The sequence below is a fragment of the Colias croceus genome, chromosome 17 (genome assembly GCF_905220415.1).
Source record: "Colias croceus chromosome 17, ilColCroc2.1".
Taxonomy (NCBI): domain Eukaryota; kingdom Metazoa; phylum Arthropoda; class Insecta; order Lepidoptera; family Pieridae; genus Colias; species Colias croceus.
In genome coordinates, this window is record NC_059553.1 from 3,014,055 (window position 1) to 3,032,862 (window position 18,808).

Consider the following 18,808-nt stretch of genomic DNA (forward strand, 5'->3'; position numbering starts at 1 on the left):
TTGAACTAAGTGAAAACAAAAAAATCAGCTTGTTAGTAATCATTTATGATGACCTCGTTATCGATACACTTTGGAAAGGGGGACTCTTTGAACAAACCATAGATTTTGTAGGACAAATATTTTTTCGAATAATTTAGGTAATTATCTTGAATTTGAACAAAAAAAAATTCAGTTAGTAATAAATATTTGAGAACCATCAAATCAAAATTTTTTATCCTTGTTATCTCTGTTAGCTACCACAATCGAGACTTTCGTACACGAAATTATTCGGCGTCTCATCAAAATAAAGCTACAAACGGAAAATTAGCTTGATAGTAGTCACTTGCAAAAATGGGCGATGTACTATACACTGTACGATGTACTGTAACTATAAAGTTTTTTGATATCTCCAATAGTTACGGAATAATCGCTTGTGCACACTTAACGATTACATCCTTTTTAATGAATGATTATGAGATTATTTTATTGATATATAAGGCCAAAGCTTATAGGATCCTGGACAATATTTTGTTCTTATGATTAGGTAAAAGTTCTTATTATTTATTTTGTTCATTTTCAAATATTACCTACATGTAGTATGGAAAAATGTATCTGGTATTAGTAAAATATTCCAGCAATTCGTAATTTATACGTAGATTAAATTTTCTATAATTATTTATTCTTCGATTTTATACTATTAAAAATCCTATTAGCTTAAGCCATGATGATTTATATAATTTTGTTTTTAGTCTATGTAATGAGCACAATTTTGTACATTTTGTAAGTAATGTTTTGGTGCTAAAGTAATTTTTGTGGTGTACTTCTAATAAATAAAACAAATTAAAAGAACAAGGTGTTTCAATAAAACCACGATGAAAAGAATAAATTAATAAATTTATTATCAACAATTATTATAGTTCGGAATACACAATTCGGCGGGAAATTTTATCACTTTTTTCTGAAGATATTGCTGAGCCGTCTGGTTCGTGGGGTACCCTGAAACAAACAAAAACTTTACTAAAGAACAAAAATAAAACACTTCCGTACCTATATTATGTGTTAGCACTTAGGTTATGAAAGTACATAAATTGTATATGGGACCACTGTCACACTTCAATATGCACATTTTTAAAACATTCTATTTTATTTATCAATAATAATAATCAATTCAATAATATTTCTGTACGTGTCTATGACACTACCTACTAATATTATAAATGCGAAAGTTTGTGAGGATGTGTGTGTTTGTTACTCTTTCACGCAAATACTACTGAACCGATTACAATGAAATTTAGCACACATATAGAGGGTTACTTGGATTAAGGATATACATAGGATAGGTTTCATCCCGGAAATCCCACGGGAACGGGAACAATGCGGTTTTTCTTTCAAAACGCGGGCGAAGACGCGGGCGGAAGGCTAGTTATATAAACCTCATTATAAATCGATTGTAAACATTATTTTACTATAGGATGTTAAGATCTAATGGGCTCTTTTGGAATTTGAATACTCAAGCAAAATATAATATAAATTATAAAAAATGTAGAACTTACTTCAGTCGTATCATTCTTATTGCCGCGGAAAAGCGCGCGAAGCCGGGACGGAGTGCTAGTCTTGCGCGACACTCCCGGTTCCGCTTCTACCCGCAGTGACTCGCGTAACTCGGAATCCTGTTGTAATTTTATTTATTTAACTTCATAGTCATTAATATTCACTTGGGAACATATGTAGAAGTATATATTTTAGTTTTATGTCGAAATTGAGACTTGTTATCTGGCTAAGAATTTCAAATGATATAAAAGTTCTGTAAATACTTTACGTACTTCTTTAAAGTAACAAAGGTTTTGTTTGTATTTTTTAAGAGTTTATGGTATACATACGTATCAAATGAACACAATTTTTAGTCGGAGTTGTAAAAAGTCGCCCCAAAAGTATATATAAAGAAAAGGCAATCCTACTAATAATATTATAATGCGAAAGTTTGTTTGTTTGTATGTTACACCTTCACGCAAATACTGCTGAACCGATTTTCATGAAATTTGACACACACATAGGTAACTTTAATTTACACATAGGATATCTATCAAGGTAATCCCGAAAACCCACAGGATTGGGAACTAGCTATAGTTTGATTACGCGGGCGAAGCGCTAGGTATAAATAAATAAGTATTACCGTAGCGGATAGCCTGCCAGCCTGTTTGCTGGGTGTGGGCGGTCCCGGCTTCTTGTACGCCGTGATGCCGACCTCCTTGCGCACACGCCCGCCCATCGACATCGAGCCCACACACTAAGTAATTAACAAACATTAAAAAATATAATAAATGTTTGCGTATTTTTTTTTTTATAAATTACAATTTACACCTAAAAAATGTTAAGCTAGCACGCAGTTTCATTCGTACCGTAATCGGTAAAAAGTAGCTTCTAATCCATATTGTAATCTATTATCTCAATGGGTACTTTATTGCTTAAAGAAATAGTTTCTTTCAACAGCAATTGTACAAAATTTCGTCTATTTAAAAAAATACAAATTTTTATTATCAATAATAAAATCTATAACAATTAGAAATTTAAAATGAAACGAAATCGAATCCATTTTAGATATAATTTCAAAGCAGTATCTGAAATAAGCATATGTATATTTTTTTCTATGTATTTTTTTTTTTAATTTCACACGTCATTATGACTAAAAACGCACCTTAATATCCTCCTCATGTAACGTTTGCGCAAACTGCGTCTCCGCGGGATACGAGCTCTTGAGATGCGGCGGGCACAGTGAGTTTCGCCACCTGAGCTCCGAGAGCCTCTGCCCCCCCTCCCTCCCCTCCCTCATACTCTCTCTCCCCTCCCTAATGCTCTCTCTTATACTCTCCCTCCCCTTTTCCCGGCGGGGAGTGCTGGCCAGTTCCCGGAGCCACCGGTTGTCGAATACCTCCCCTTCTTCGTCCGACATGTGCACTGGATGAAAGTTCAAACAATTGTATGAAGATAAACAATAACCTATCATAATTCATAATCTATTCTAATATTATAAATCTGAAGAGTTTGTTTGTTTGAACGCGCTAATCTCAGGAACTACTGGTTCGATTTGAATAATTCTTCGGTGTTAGATAGCCCATTTATCCAGGAAGGCTATTATAGGCTATAATATATCATCACGCTAAGACCAAAAGGAGCGGAGAGAAATAAAATAAAATAATAAATAAAATCGCAGAGCACAGCTAGTGATAGATAAACCAACAATATGTACAATAGTACAATAGTATTGTTTTATGCAAACACTTTTGTATTTTTAAACGGCAACGGCCGTTTATAATCGCGCATTTAAAACATAATGTACATCTCGCCAGCTCGCATACAAGAGCCAGATACCTGACTTTCGTTTCCATTCTGGAAACTTTAAAAACATCTTATTCTTAGCTTACAAAGATTTACAGTTTTTTTTGTAGAATGTAAAGTAATACATACATTTTTATTTTATGTTATTCACAAAACCCACAAATTCAAAATGTAAAATACAGTCGGTATCACTTTCGACGATAACTAGGTATCAATTAATTACAAAAATTATTTTAACCAAATATACATATTATTCAATTTATATTACCTTTATTGTTATTTGTATTAACTGGCAAGGATCGCAGGGAATGCGTGTCGGATGGTCTGGACGGCTCCTCTTGCGGAGCGATGAGACCCGACTGAAAATATAATAATTATTGGTCTTACCACAAAACCATTTAAACACAGTCTAAGTTCTAACCCTGTCTAAAGTTTTTTGTGGTAAGACAGTATGTTTTATGAAGGCATTAAAAATATTATAAAACATAATACATACACTTCGTACATGAGGCTTAGTGTTATTAGTATACCTTTCACATTATAGAAATAGAAAACCGAAAATATAGGTATTCGATCGAACTAAAACTTCTCACGTAAATAGGGAAATATTGAATAAAAACGTTACTGTAAAACTTGTAACGACTATCAAAACTGTATCTGTCTTACCACAAAAAACTTAAGACAGGGTTTAACTTTAAGCGCGGGTTCTCTTTAATCTGGTTTTGTCGTATTTCACATAGACAACTATTAACCAGACCATTTGAATTTTATTACAATATGTATATAACACAACCAATCCGCGGGCGGTAATGAATAATTAAAACTATAATTTGTTATTAAAAATAGTCATAAAACTAACCGAATGTACATGTTGCAAGGACATGAGCGATCCAGAACGCTGCGTCTTCCTCAACCATTCGGCTTCATCCTTCTTCATCAAGAATTTCTCGCCAACATTCCACAATTCAGTTGTTAGTGACCGAATGTGTTTCTCATACGCGCGACTCGACTCCTCCAGTTTGTTCCGAGTCTCCTCTAACTCCCTCTCTAGAGAGGCCACCTCCTCTTTCTGTTTCTCTTTGAAAATCGATATCTGCTCTTGATATAGTTGTTTCTGAAATATTAAGTCCTCACTTTATTATCTGTTTGTGAGTTGTGTGTATTTCAATTGTTTAGAAACAAAAAAGAGAAAATTAAGGAAGAAACATGCCAAGTATAACGTCACAATCGTGCCCATGCAAGTGCATGCAAAAATCGTAAACAAATTACCTTTCAACAAAACTCGCCAGACGCAAAGCAATACAGAACTAAACTACTATGTTTTAATGAACACTAAAAACGAAAAATAAAACAAGAGCATCCATTAAAACATACTTTATTCAACATAAATATATATCGACTTTACAAGTCAACACTTTAAATAAATATATATAAAGCCACACCAGTCAACGGTCCATGTTTAGATAGAAGTACCACACCACCTGATATATTAATACCAAGAGCAGTATGGGGAGGATACTGACCATTTTAGCCTTCATCCGGTTGAGCTTGTCCTCGTATTCCGCGCGCACCTCCATCACGGTGACGGCCTGCGCGTCTCTCGCGCCTTCGCCTTTCTGAGCGCGGGACACTTCTTCCAGAAGCCTCTGGAAAGAATTTTCCATCTCCTCCAATTGCACTTCGAGACTTGTGTTCTGGAAACTGGTCGACTTTAGCGAAACGCGGTCCAATTCACTCGTGAACGCTTGTTTTATTTTCTCCGCAGATATCGTCCTCCCGATACTCCTCTCGACCCATCGCTCCATGTTCATGGCGCACTCTGACAGATCTTGCATCACCGCGGCGTAACCTCTCTCTAGTTTACACATAGTAGCGTCAGTTATGTGACCGTCCAAGTTGAGTATTTCCCGTCTAACTGTCCTTTGCAACGATATAACTCGACTCAATTTCTGGCTGTACAAGTCCTTTACCGAGTTAAATGTCTTCACGCACACGGAGAGCTCCGTCAGGAATTTTCGCATGTTAATTACTTCAGATTCGTTTATCCTGCTCACTTCGGACAATCTATCCCTTTCCTTCTGAAGCGCGATTTGCTTCTCAGTGCAACCTTTTAAATGCCTGTCTGTGGTTTCCAAAAAGTTCTCAAGGTCTTCCATAGTGATTGTTCCTGCGTTCAAATTTCGTCGTAGTTCATTATCACAGTTGTTCGAATTACCAAAATTAGTTAGTTCTTTGAGAATTGTATTTGTTTTCAACTCAGCCACTCGCTTAAGGATCATAGCTTGGTATTTCGCGGATAGCTTTATAATCTGCGTCGCCCTACTTTCTGTTGCACTCATTTTAGTCACTTGCTTTTTGAGTTCGGAAATTTCTTCGTTCTTTTGGTGCACTATTTTCTTGAGTTGGCTCGACAGTTGGTAGCAATTCTCTTTACTCATTTCGAGATCTTTTGAGACGTCTAGTAGTTTATTCTCTGATTCAGCTATAAGGGATTTCAAATATGTAATGTCACTTTGTAATGTAGTAATGGTGCGGTTTTTGTCTTGTACGATTTTTTCTAAGTCAGCGATAGTTTGGTAACTCTCCATGGATGAATGAGTGTCAGTAGAATTACTATCTACCTGATTGTGGAGTTGCCGCAGTTCCTTTTCGACTTGCTCTGAGTATTTCTGATTCGATTTCTCTTGGCTGGTTACTGCAACTGTAAAAACATACAATCTTTAATCATTATATCAAATGTAGGAAATATATTTAAATATTCATAATGACTCCATTTTCGATACTATAAAGTTTTTCAAGATAATAATGAGGTTTTTTGCTAACGAAAAAAAAATGTAGGACAGTAAAAATCCCAAACCTAACAATTTATCAAATATAATATCGTTAATAATATTCACAAATACTTACATGTTTCCCTTTGACCAACTAATTTGTACAACTCTTCATTTTCCTTTCTGAGTACATTCACAACCTCCATGTCGTGTTTAGTGTCATCCAATCGTCTTCTTAACTCACAAACATCAATATTTAGTTCTTTAATTTGTTCCAAATATCTCTTCTTTGCTATTTTCTCGTCTTCCAATTGTTTGTTGAGAGCATCCTTATCTTCATTGTATTTGTAGGCCACATTTTCAATAGTTTCCTTTAAAGACTCTATCTCTTTCTCACGACTTAGCAGCTCTTGTTCAGCCTTTTCCTGATACTCTTGTAAAAGGGCACATTTATTTATAATATTTATTTTTTCAGTATCAAATGCTTCTTGTAATTGTTTGTTCTCTGTGAGGATGGTTTGTAGACGTGATTCCAGGCCAGTAATTTCTGAAAGGAGATATAAGTAGTCAATGTAACTGAATAATTCATTATGATTTTTAAACAGTAAGAACTTAAATACAAACTCACCATGTTGTTTTTCTTCCAAACCGTTCTTTAAATGTTCATTTTCTTGGACCAGTTGATGCAATTTATCTTCAACAGCCACATTACTTTCAAGATTTTTGGTAAGATCGTTAATTTCCGTCAATAACTCCTCTTTTTCTTTTTCTAAAGCAGATTGTTGACGTTTTAAATCTGCTACTTGATTAAGTACTTCGTTAAGTTGTTCTTCTTTTTCTTGCATTAATCGCTCTAGATCTACAATTTTGTCATCTCTTTGAATTAACTCTTCCTTTAACTTATGGCTCTCCTTTTCAACTGAGTCCAATTTAATTTTCAATTCATTATTTTCTTCATCTTTGCACACAACATCTGCAAGAAAAATCCAATGAGACAAGGTTTTTTAGAAATCCTTACCAACCTTTTGTTTTGTTTGTCTAATTCGTGTGACATTAATATTGATAATAAACAAAACATTTTTATACCTTTTTTACATCTTTCCAAATCATCACACAGATTGTTCTTTTCAACAGTTAGTTGTTTCAATTCAGATTCGTATTTAATTTCCAATGCTTCTTTATCTTTTTTAACGTCATTATAAGCTTTACATAGAGCTTCTGATGTACTTTCTTTTTCATTAATTTTACTTTGAGTATTGGTCTTTTCCACTTCAACTAATTGCTTCAAGGCAGCTATTTCTTCTTGTAGAGTATCAATAGTTTTTAAATGAACATTAATTACTTTATTCAAACTATCTTTTTGATCTTCCATTACTGATTCTGTTACTGTGACCATATTCTTCAGAACTAATCTTTCAGATTCAAATTCACTAATTAATTTTTCCTGGATTTGTTTTTGGGACTTAATTTCCTCCTCAAAGGAATTGATCACTGAAAAAAGATGCATATAAATGAAAATATCGTAACAATACATATCACAAAAGTACTTATAACTAGAACCAATTGACATACCTTCATTATTTTCATCAATGTTCGCTTGTAATTTTTCTTTTTCGTTTCTCAAAGTTTCCAATTCCAAAGTTTTGTCTTTTAAGTAATTCGTTAGTTTCGTGACCATCATATTTAAATTATCTATCTGGCATTCATATGTTTCTTTCAATTTATCAGTTATAATTTCGTTATCAATGAGTTTGTCCTTTAAGGAATGTACTCTTTCATCCAATTGTACTCTGACAGTGTTCAATTCATTATGAAGGGACTGATTTTCATTTTGCAGTTTTAGTATTTCATGTGTCTTTGATTCTAGGACCGCATTGTGTGTCTCGTTTTGCTTTAACAGCTCTAAAATAACACCATATTTTATGAAAACAACACAAATTATAATCAAATAATTAGTCTAAATTAATTAAAAATAGATAAATTTAAAAAGTTCAAAATTTGGGTTGTAATGCATGCAATATATGAAAAAACCATAACAATATTTAGACATAAATAACTTACTTGTTTCGTTTTCATTGATTGTTTTCAAGAGATTTTGTATGTCCGCTTTTAGAGTCGAAATTTGTTTGTCCTTTTCTTCTTCTACTACTTTTAATGTAGTAGATTCCTCTTTTAATGACACTTCAGTGTTCCTTAAGGAAGTAACTTCTTCGATAAGCGTTGTAGCAATATCCAGGACATAATTTATATTCTCCATGGATAAAGAATTATTTTTTACAAATACTCTATTTCCCAAAACATGATTAATTTTCTTTGTTTCAATCATATTGATGATATTTTCTAGCGCGTCATTTAGAACGAATCCAATTTCATTGTATGTTTCTTGCAAATCTGAAATCAAGGTTCAATTTAAGTACGTTTTCAACATATAATTTAAGAGCAAAATATTAAATACATACTCTTGTAATCAGATTTTAAATGGTTGAATTCTGTTGTTATGTTTTTCATTTCCTCTTGCGTGTTACATATTTCTGTATGATGCTGTTTGTTCAACTCTTGCAATTTATAAGCCAAAGAATCCCTTTCGCTTTTAACTTCACTCAATGTTATCTTAAGTTCATTAACAGTTTTCGTCAAAACTTTTTCTTCTTGTGCCATTTCACTTTTATTGCCTATAAGTTCGTTGTTTATATGGGTTAGCCGATTTACTTTTTCTTTAATTATTTCTAGCTGTGAATGTGAATCTTCTTTTTCGACTATAAAGCTTTCAACTTGTTGATAAAGTTCACTCTTTTCTTTTTCTAATGCATTGACCATTGTCTTAAGTTGGGATATCTCTTCTGACAGATTTGAATTTTCTGTAGTTAGCTTGTTGATTTGCTTTTCAAGTTGCATCCTGTTCAATATTTCTGTAGCCAACTTCTCATCTAATTCTGCCTTAATGTTAGCAATATCACATTTCTCTTGTTCTAACACCTTTTTAGCCAAGCCTTCATCTACAAGTTGTTGGGTTAAACATTCTTTTTCTTCTATTAAAGCATTTTTAGTTTCATTAAATTGTTCAATCATATGCTTGTTTTCAATAACAACTTGTTCCTTTTCTTCATCCACTAATTTCCTCATTCCTTTCTCTTCCAAAAGTTCTTGAACTAGAATTGCTTTCTCGTTTAGTAAAGAATTTCTTTCAGCCTCTAAAACGTGATAGGCAGTTTGGTCATCTAATGTCTTTTGAAGTAAAATGCGATTTTCTTCAACTAAATTTTTCTTTTCTGATTCAAGCGTATCACGAACTGCTTTTTCAGTAGCGTGCCCTTGCGCGTTTGTAGCACAGTCTTTTCTCAATTCACCTATTTCTTTGTTTAGCACAGCTATAGTGTCTATATATGTATTATTCTGCACAGTCAAATCTTCAATTAATTTCTCTTTCTCAAAAATGTCTTTATTTAGTGTATTTAATTTAGTTTTTAAGTCATTTATTAATTTCTCTTGACTAGTTATTTCTTCATTCTTAACTTGTTCCAGATTTTCCCATTTAATTTTATCTTCATCATAGTTATGTTTAATTATATCCATCTGTTGTTTAAGGTTACAAAGATCTTGTTCTAATTTCTCTAAAAGATTATTCTTTTCTTTCATACTCTCTTCATGGTTTATGTTATCTTCCTCTAAAGTATATTGTAACTGAATATTTTCCCGCTGCAGAACCTCTATTGCCTGCATCTGTATGTTCTTTTCATTCTTTAGTTTATTTTCTAACTCTGTCTTCGTGGATTCCAGATCAGAAAGCTTGGATGTCAACTCTTGAATGTCAGAATCCTTATTCAATATAACATCTTTATATTTATGTATTGTTTGTGATAAATTCAATTCTAATAAGTTAATTTCTGAAAAAGAAAATTGAAAATAACAAAAATAAGTTATAAGTAATGTTTTATATAATTTTTTTCTGTTCTTTATTCTAAGGCTTAGTGGAATATTTAGTTGTGTTTTAAAGTAATTTATCATACGTACCAGTATTCATTTGTGTCTTTTCTTTTTCCAATTCATTTACTTTGTCATTTAGACTTGACACTTCTGCTTTACTTTTAACAATTTCATCATTAAGTTGAGTGGATATATCATTTAGTGTAGCGCATTTATTAAGATATTCCTTCTCAAATACAGTTTTTTGCGAGATTTCTTCTTCGAGTTGATTAATTAGCAAAACTTTTTCATTTTCAATCATGGTTATTTTTTCTTGTGCAGCTTGAAGAGTTTTATTTAAGTTTTCTTTTTCCATGTTTAATCTTTGAATTGTCAATGCATCATTTTCGGCGCAACTGTGAGATTTAGATTTTACTTCCTTCAGTGATTTTTCCATCTCATTCAATTTTGCTGCTAATTTCGATGTTTCGGAATTAAAGTCTTTTTGTAACTCATCATACTTTATGGTCTTATTTTGAAGTTCATCTTGAAGAATTTGTATAGCTGAAACATAAAAATAATGTGAAAATATTCTATTAAATAAAAAGCATCTCAAATGTCTGAGTCTATACTCACCCTTATTATTTTCATCAACAATCCCAGATAATTTTTTTACTTCTTCTTCAAGTAAATTGATTGTAAATGATTTTTCTTTCATGCTTTCTATTAAGTTATTTTTCTCACTGGATATAGCTTTTAAATTTTCCTGCAACGCATCTCTCTCTTTTGTTATGATTTCAAGTTGGCATTCATGTAGTTTCTTCTTTTCTAAAATATGATCATTCATAGTTTTAATATCCTTCTCAGTTTGTTCTTTAATTGTAGCTAGTTCTTTTTCTATTCCTACAATTGTTTTATCTTTATCTGAAATCGCTTTTTCGTAGGTAGATATGTTCTTTTGTAAACCTAGTTTGTATTGAATTTCATCTTGTAATTGACTTTTTAATGTAAAAATAGTGGCTTGGGATTCATTCTTCAAATTTTCCAGGTCCTTCTGCAATATTTCAATCTTTTTGTCGCGACCTTTTATATCATTGAAAAGTCTTTCTTTGTTCTCTTCTAGAAGTTTCATCTCTTCTTTTGATTTAGTGTAACAATTTTTCATGTGATCCAATTCCTTTTTGAGAGTTGTATTTATATCTATTTGCTGTTTTAATTCCATTTGTACATCTAAAAGTTCTTCAGATTTTCGTTTCAATTCATTTTCAATCGCTGATTTTATAGCATTCAAGTTCACAATATCATTATTATGTTTATTAGACATCTCATCTTTTAAGTCCTTCTCTTTTTTTAATTGAATTTGAAGCTGGTCAATCCTTTCCCCATTGTCTTCTATTTTATTTTGTAGTTCACATAATTCATTACTTCTATTTAATACTTTTTCATTTAGTTTCATAATATGGTTGTCATAATCTTCTCTCATCTTACTTTTAGAAGCTTTCTCATTCTCTATATCAATTTGGAGATTCCTTATAACATTTTCCAATTTAGTTGTTTCATTGGATAGGCTTTGAAGAAGTGACATTTTTTCTTCTTGGAGTGTTTGAATTTCTTGCATCTTAGATTCAATGACTCTTTGAGAATTCTCATTTGTGTCTTTCAATTTTCGTTCCAGTTCATTGATTTCACTCTTAAATCTATCCAATTCATCATGTAGTTGTATTTTGATGTTATTTTTTTCTTCCGTTTCTTCATTGATCTTATGCTTCAAACTGATTATTTCCTTTTCCTTTACTGCTGTGGTATTAATAAATGTTTGCTTTTCGTCTTCATATTTTTTGTTTAAGTTATTTAATTGATCCTGAAAAATAAGTAGTAATGTTTCATTGAGTATGAGAGTTTATGATGCAAAATTCTTCAAGTAACTAACATTGAATATACAATTGATGAAATGTGCCCTGATTTATCTTCAAGTACATTGGTATGCTATCAAATTGAAAATTACTATATTATATTGACAATTAAAGCCACAGTAATAAATAGTAATACTGAAAAAGTATTAAATATAAACATATACCTGCAATTCTTGAATGTGTCCTTTTAAAACTACTATCTTGGCTCGTTCTTCACTTAGCTGCACTTCTATAACATTTGCACATGCTTCACTGCAAATAGCTAAAATAAATAATACACACATCAAGTGAAGCTTTGAAAATAAAATAATATAATATACATATATAATTATATAGTATATGTATACTATATTTTGTAAAAGAATACTTGGGTTGTGAAGCCATACTCTTGTCTGTTTGTCTATATAATTATGTCTGTTCCAAATTTTGCATGAATACACCGGATCAGCATGTAGGCTACCATCAGACAAGGAGGGGAGCAATGTGGGAAAAATAATAGTAAATTGGTATATTATATTTTACTTACATAAATTTTGTTGTGGTGAGTGTATACTAGCATCAAGGTCATCACATTCATATTGACTGGTATCAAGTCCGTTGAGGCGATTGTGCTGCCTCAACTCCGAAACTAATTCGCGCAGGGACTGCGTGTGGTGACGTTCTGTTTCTAACTCTTCAGCTAGTTGATTCGCCCTACTCGTTTCTTGTTGGCTTAGTGCGAGTAATTTATCATACTCACGTTTGGATTCCTCCAGCTGCAATGCATGTGTGTCATTAAAATTGTACATATGCTACTTGTTCTTATTTTAAAAATTAAAAAACTACCTACAACTAGAATAAATGTCAAAAAGAGTATGTAAGGTCAGCCCTACAGGAGCAACTCGAGCAGTTAACGGCTGAGCAACGTATACGGACTGCGCGAGCGGTCGGTCGTTGATTGCTGGAGCTATCGCTACAAGCCGCGTAGTTGACGGCTTGAAGCGGTCGCGACTGCTTGAGCAGTCATATGAAGGGCAGTGAATGAATGTCTATAGATCACCGCGCGGTCGCGGCTTCAAGCCGTCGGTCTCAACTGCTTGCAGCAGTCTGTATACAGCCGCTCTGATACATATATTATGTAGATATAAGTTTGTGTTCTGAACTATTATAGTTTTCCGTTGAGTTACCAGTCTCACATAAAAAAGGCAATATTATTATTTTGATTAAGTTTACTAATAAGTAAAGTGCAAATACCTTGCTTTTAAAGACATCCCTCTCATGTTGTGCATCATCAAGCTGTTCTTGCACATTAACAAGCCGTTCCTCGGCTTCTTCCAACTGTTTCAACAGTTTACTTGAATTATTAGCTGCAGGTTCGGAAGCTTTCGCCTCCTTATCTTCACCGCAGCATAGTGATATTTTAGCTTTAAGGTTTAATACTTCCAGTTTGTATTGTTCTTTATCTTTGACTGTAACAAATAAATCAATATTTCAGGACAATTCACACACGGCATGATCCCATACTAAGCTTTCGCTTGTGTTATGGAAACCAGATGGCTGATAAACATACATATGTATTATGTATGTATTTAATTTTTAAATAAATACTTATATAGATAAATAACACCCAGACACAGAGCAAACATCTATGTTCATCACACAAACATTTGCCCCGGGTGAGAATCGAAACCATGACATATATATTATGTATATTGGGGGCAATTCATATGTCATTGAATGCTGTATTCTTGAACTACCAATAGAAATTATTAACAAAACTCATATCATCCTAATAACTAAGTCAAGAGCATTAGGGCAGAAGTGTCAGCATTTACCTAGCTTTTCAAGCTTTAAGTTAGTCCTGCTAAGCTCATCTTGAAGATAGTTCCGATCGAATCGCTCTGCTTCCAGGGCAGCTTGTAATCGTCGAACTTCATTATGAAGTGAGCGCAAGGCTGGAGGTGTTTCCGATACTGTAAATGGTTCCAGACTGGTACGAACCACATCTTGCCCACAAGCATCTGTAATAAAAAACACACTAAGTATTAAGAAATATAATATAACAAATAATTGATTTGAACAGAATATTAAATACATCAATATTAACACATTCTATGGATAGTTTTTAATTGCATTAAACTTAACTTAAATTTAATAGTTTTTGAATGCATGAAAATTACCTTTAATGGCTGCCAAAACTTCCTCACATGTTATTCTAGAACATGACATCAAACATTTACTGAATTTCAATATGATCTCCTGATCGTCCACACCAAGATTCTTGCACATAGCATTTTTGATATCCACATCTTTAGAGTTCACACACACAAAATAGAGTAAAAGAGACGCAGCTATGTGCATCTCTGTCTCACTCTGCGGCTTGGATGTTCCATTTTCAAATTTAAAATCAGGATATTTCTCAAGAATAAATTCATGCACTGTGTGCGCCTCTAATAAAGATGATTTGGACTCGTCGAGATTAAAATTGTCTCTCAGATGAGATATTATGTCAATCAAAGTTTCTAAACTAACAGGCAACTCCTTTTTGTCTCCCTCATTAAAATAACAATTTATCTAAAATAAACAGTTATTATTGTAGTAATATATGTATTAGAATAGCACAGTCAATTCAAAAGACATCCTATAAACAAACTTATAATACTAATTATATAATTATTATATACTCAAAAGGTGAATTTAAAAAAATTGGTTACCTATATAAAACCAAACACACAGCTGGCGACAGATGTGCACCTGGCCTATTGTAACGGTTATAAAAAAAATACTGCCAAGTTTAACGTTTTGTTATAAAATACGAGTGCAAGATATTGTGGATTTGTATAAAACCAACAATCTTATCTTTAAAATTAATTAACAATAAATCAACACTTCAATATTGTTATGATTAACAGCTATCCTTACCCAGTTCGTTAAAATTTTCTTCCACTTCTCTAACATGTTTCCACACTATTCCGTCACTTAAAAGTATATTACCGCCGATTTTATAATAAAAATTGAAAGAAATAAATTTAACACGTAATTTCAAACAAGCAGTTATCCAATAATTTCGTTCATTGTTGTTTTGCCGTTGTAGTTTGAATTTGTTTTTTCGTTAGCGTTTTCAAACTTGTAAACCGTCTGTCAATGGAGTAAATTGTCAAAATTCAAAGTTGCCAGCAGAATATCTGATTACAATTGGATGCATGTTGGAAATTTATTTTTGTATTATCCTTTTGGCTTTTTAACTGAAATTAAAATTATTTTAAAATAAAATAAAACTTTACATACTGTCCCTGTAGTTGTCTCCTTCTCTATAGACTTTAAACGATACCATCATACAAATCAGGATTTTTGTAAAAGCCAGGAGAGAAAATAAATGTTAGATTCGATAGGTACTTTGTGGATTTAAAGATATTTGAGATAAGAAAATATGTTCTTGATGATCATAACCTGTGATCATATCTCTCTTTTTCTTCTATTTTCTGTTTGTCACTGACTAAAACAGCTGAGATTGACAGTCAATTTTGACAAACAAGATTACATTTTACAGCAGTGGTGTACTAAAATAATTTGTTATGCTTGCCTATTTTTTAATTAATTAATTAAATTACCTATGTGTACGTTTATATAAATGGAATTCGTCTTTTATGGATTCACATTCGTAAATTCCTTCTCTCCTGAAGCACAAGCAAGTAGGTATGTAAAGAAACTTAACACTGTACAAACACTTCACTTGAGCAATTTAAGTTTCTGATACAAAATATTATAAAATAACAATCAAAGTTAGTGATTACACTCGTAATAACTTATGACAAATGATTTAATTCTTAACATTTTTCTTTTTCCTTTTACTTTCTATCTTATTAACGCGAATACTATTGCAGTCTGTAAGCACTAGTCAAGGTAATAATTTAATTCAATTATAAACTTTTATTCCAGAATAAGATTATAATGTCACCAACACGAGCAGCTGGTTTAGTTATATATAAGCATTCAAATCAATTGATACAGTTTCTCCTTTTGCAAACATCATATGGTGAGCATCATTGGACACCCCCAAAAGGTAAGAACATGGGTAAGAAAAAACATACAATATGTTTAAATGCTGTTCTGTAAAGAAAAGCAGAATAAAATCCCTATTAATTGAATTTCAATTATTGATGTATGGATTAACAAAAAAAATACAGTTACATTTAAATAAGTGGAACTGGTAACTGTGTGAGTATTAATGAGCTGGTAAAGTTTTTAAAGTGAAACTTTTATTACATCGTCTCAAACTTTTTGGTCTGTGTAGCGCATGTCGCGTGACGCACGATACATGCGATAATTATTGTACAAATACGATAATTATTTTTAGTTAAATGTCTTTATTGTGAAAAAAAGTTTCACTTCCGTGGTTTCATAAAACTACATAACATTATTTTTTTTTTAATATTACATGACCTAGAATTATTCATAATGTGTAACAGTATACAATACTTTGTTCTAATAATTTCATTTTGTTAGTATATGATATCTATGGATTTTTCGACGAAATATAATAATATGATTATTATATTTAAAAACAATGCTATCCATATTTTATGTGTTCTTATTTTAAGGTCATGTAGACCCAGGAGAATCAGATTGGGAAACTGCTTTAAGAGAAACACAGGAAGAGGCTGGTTTTACTCAAAATGATCTAGAGGTAATAAAATATTTTGTTTAACCAACATATTATATATAATGTATGTGTGATAGTAGAAGACATGTAACTTGGCACTGTAAGCTATCATCACTTTAAAGTTGAAACTTGAAAGTAATTAAGTCGTCCCTTCCCTTCCCAATATTTAACTATAATATTCATACATAAAAACATGAAAAACTAGAAAATATTACTTCCTTTCCATTTGTCTTTTTGCCACAGAAATTAGTTATATAATCCTTTTAAAAAGGTATAAATTTCCATTCATCTTGAAACATTATAATTTTCATTTTTGATGCAGATTGACAAAAATACAAAGAAGATGCTCACATATGAAGTAAATGGAAAACCTAAAGAAGTAATATACTGGTTAGCAAAGCTGATAAATCCCGAGACACCTGTAAAACTCTCTGACGAGCATCAAGATTTTAAGTGGTTGCCATTACAGCAAGCGCAAGAATTGTCTGGATTTGATGACATGAAAGTTATGCTCGCAGAATTTTTTAATGTTGCTTCAAAAGATATTTAAAATTGTTTGAATAAATGTTATATTGTTTATTTATCGTGTTTAATTGTTTCGTGATCAATTTTATATACCTATCTAAATTCTAAACCACATTTACTATAAAAGGAAAGCTGGACCTTACTTTTTATTACATTATTTTCCCATGAAATCTACAATATAAAAATCAATCCCAAAATGTGTTGTGCTTCATATTGGTTGAAATGGTTGTTAAATCATCTCAATAGATGGCGCGCGGTGTGTCCCTTAAGACCTAAGAGCAATTAACCTATAGAGTTCTTATATTAAGACAGAACAAAATACATATTTTCTAATCTACTTACTCTTAGTCAATAACAGCATAAGCCAGATTGAGATAGCGATAGAGTATCTACACTGTCTTCAAACGTAGCGCGCCGGCAGTCAGTTTGTTTTCCAACCAGCTGGTGGGCTCAGTACGTCAAGTGTTTATAACGAAATATTTAGAAAATATAAAGTGTACAGTGTTTCTTTTTATTTGTCAGTGTGCTAAAATAACTATTGTATGTTTAGCAACCGGCTATCACTAGTCGAATGGGAGTTTTGGATAAAAACAATGTAAAAATATCTTTCCATCGGTAAGTGATTTTCAGCAAATTGATAAATATTTATGTTTTAAACCTATTTGAAGGTTTTATCAAGCGCTTTTTTGTAATTTTATGTTGTAACTGTAACATTTACCCACTTTATGGGGTTGTGGAATATAAAATAATGAAATAATTTTTAAAAAACGTCACAATAATATCACGTTTGGCATTTTGTTTACCACCGTAGTGTTGTAACACATCTAGCGTATATTATCGATTTATGACAAAAAATCTATTTCATATTAACGTTGATTTATTTATTTTGTTTCATAAATCAGATTTATATGTAGTTGTTGTTGCAAATAATAGATGTAAATTTTTTACCGCAGGAAAATAAAACATACCACGTGGTTGTTTTATTTGCCCTATGTGTTTTAGTTTTCGTTTGTTGTTTATTAATTTCTCTTTCAGATTATTAATAAATTCATTTTGTTTTAGATTTCCTCAGCTAAATAAAAAATGGGTATATAACGTGAGACATGAGTTGATTGGACGCCGCGGCCGCCACAATTTGCAATATTGTGTTCACTGCATTTCGAGCCTACGTGTTATCAAGATGGATACTCTAGAAGAATTGTGCAATCTTACGCTTACGTTTTTTTTTTGTTCCTGTAGATAATAAATACATTTGATTAAAGAGAGTGAATTTTTATTTTGAAATTTTTTACACATAAGTTACCTACTTTAAATGTGTAACTATGTGAAAATTAAACGGTTGATTAAAATAATGACAGTTCTCATAGATGAGAAACTACTATTGAAATACATACTTAATATACATGCGTTTTCAAAGAAAAACCCGCATAGTTCCCATTCCTGTTGGATTTACGGGATCAAAAGTAATTTTTCCAAATTTCATTGTAATCGGTTTAGTAGTATTCGCGTGAAAGAGTAACAAACATCCATCCTCACAAACTTTCGATTTATTAGTAGGATGTTAGGAAAATGTTTTCATTAAGACTGTCCTTTTATTAACTTGTTAAAATGCTGCATGATTCCTTCATGCTGACTGTGCCTTTCTCCTCACTCCTTTAACTTTATCATCATTTCCTTCTTTATTTTAAATTACATTTCAAGTTTTAAAATTTCTTTTATAATGTACTAACTTTCCGCCC

The 18,808-nt window shown here is 32.0% G+C and overlaps 2 protein-coding genes across 3 annotated transcripts; one reads left to right on the top strand and one right to left on the bottom strand.

Moving 5' to 3' along the window:
• Positions 1 to 854: 854 nt before the first annotated feature.
• On the bottom strand, positions 855 to 15,122 carry LOC123698895 (putative leucine-rich repeat-containing protein DDB_G0290503). Of its 2 annotated transcripts, none has more exons than XM_045645710.1 (21): positions 14,804 to 15,122; positions 14,062 to 14,455; positions 13,717 to 13,902; positions 13,136 to 13,350; positions 12,429 to 12,657; positions 12,067 to 12,164; positions 10,626 to 11,850; positions 10,098 to 10,553; positions 8,546 to 9,970; positions 8,148 to 8,477; positions 7,659 to 7,988; positions 7,173 to 7,577; positions 6,715 to 7,059; positions 6,223 to 6,633; positions 5,937 to 6,016; positions 4,175 to 4,429; positions 3,584 to 3,674; positions 2,675 to 2,934; positions 2,153 to 2,266; positions 1,533 to 1,649; positions 855 to 975 (listed from the first exon to the last, which is right to left on the bottom strand). In XM_045645710.1, exons 1-21 carry the CDS (start codon positions 14,837 to 14,839, stop codon positions 928 to 930), a joined length of 7,050 nt encoding a protein of 2,349 aa, XP_045501666.1. In that variant the 5' UTR covers positions 14,840 to 15,122; the 3' UTR covers positions 855 to 927. The 2 variants fall into 2 exon arrangements, with proteins under 2 accessions (XP_045501666.1, XP_045501664.1); XM_045645708.1 differs by having other exon boundaries at positions 4,839 to 6,016.
• Positions 15,123 to 15,460: 338 nt separating this feature from the next.
• Positions 15,461 to 17,123, top strand: LOC123698913 (bis(5'-nucleosyl)-tetraphosphatase [asymmetrical]). Its single transcript, XM_045645736.1, has 4 exons — positions 15,461 to 15,577; positions 15,821 to 15,944; positions 16,483 to 16,568; positions 16,867 to 17,123. The coding sequence occupies exons 2-4, from the start codon at positions 15,833 to 15,835 to the stop codon at positions 17,092 to 17,094; spliced, it is 426 nt and encodes a 141-aa protein (XP_045501692.1). The 5' UTR covers positions 15,461 to 15,577; positions 15,821 to 15,832; the 3' UTR covers positions 17,095 to 17,123.
• The last annotated feature ends 1,685 nt before the right edge of the window (positions 17,124 to 18,808 follow it).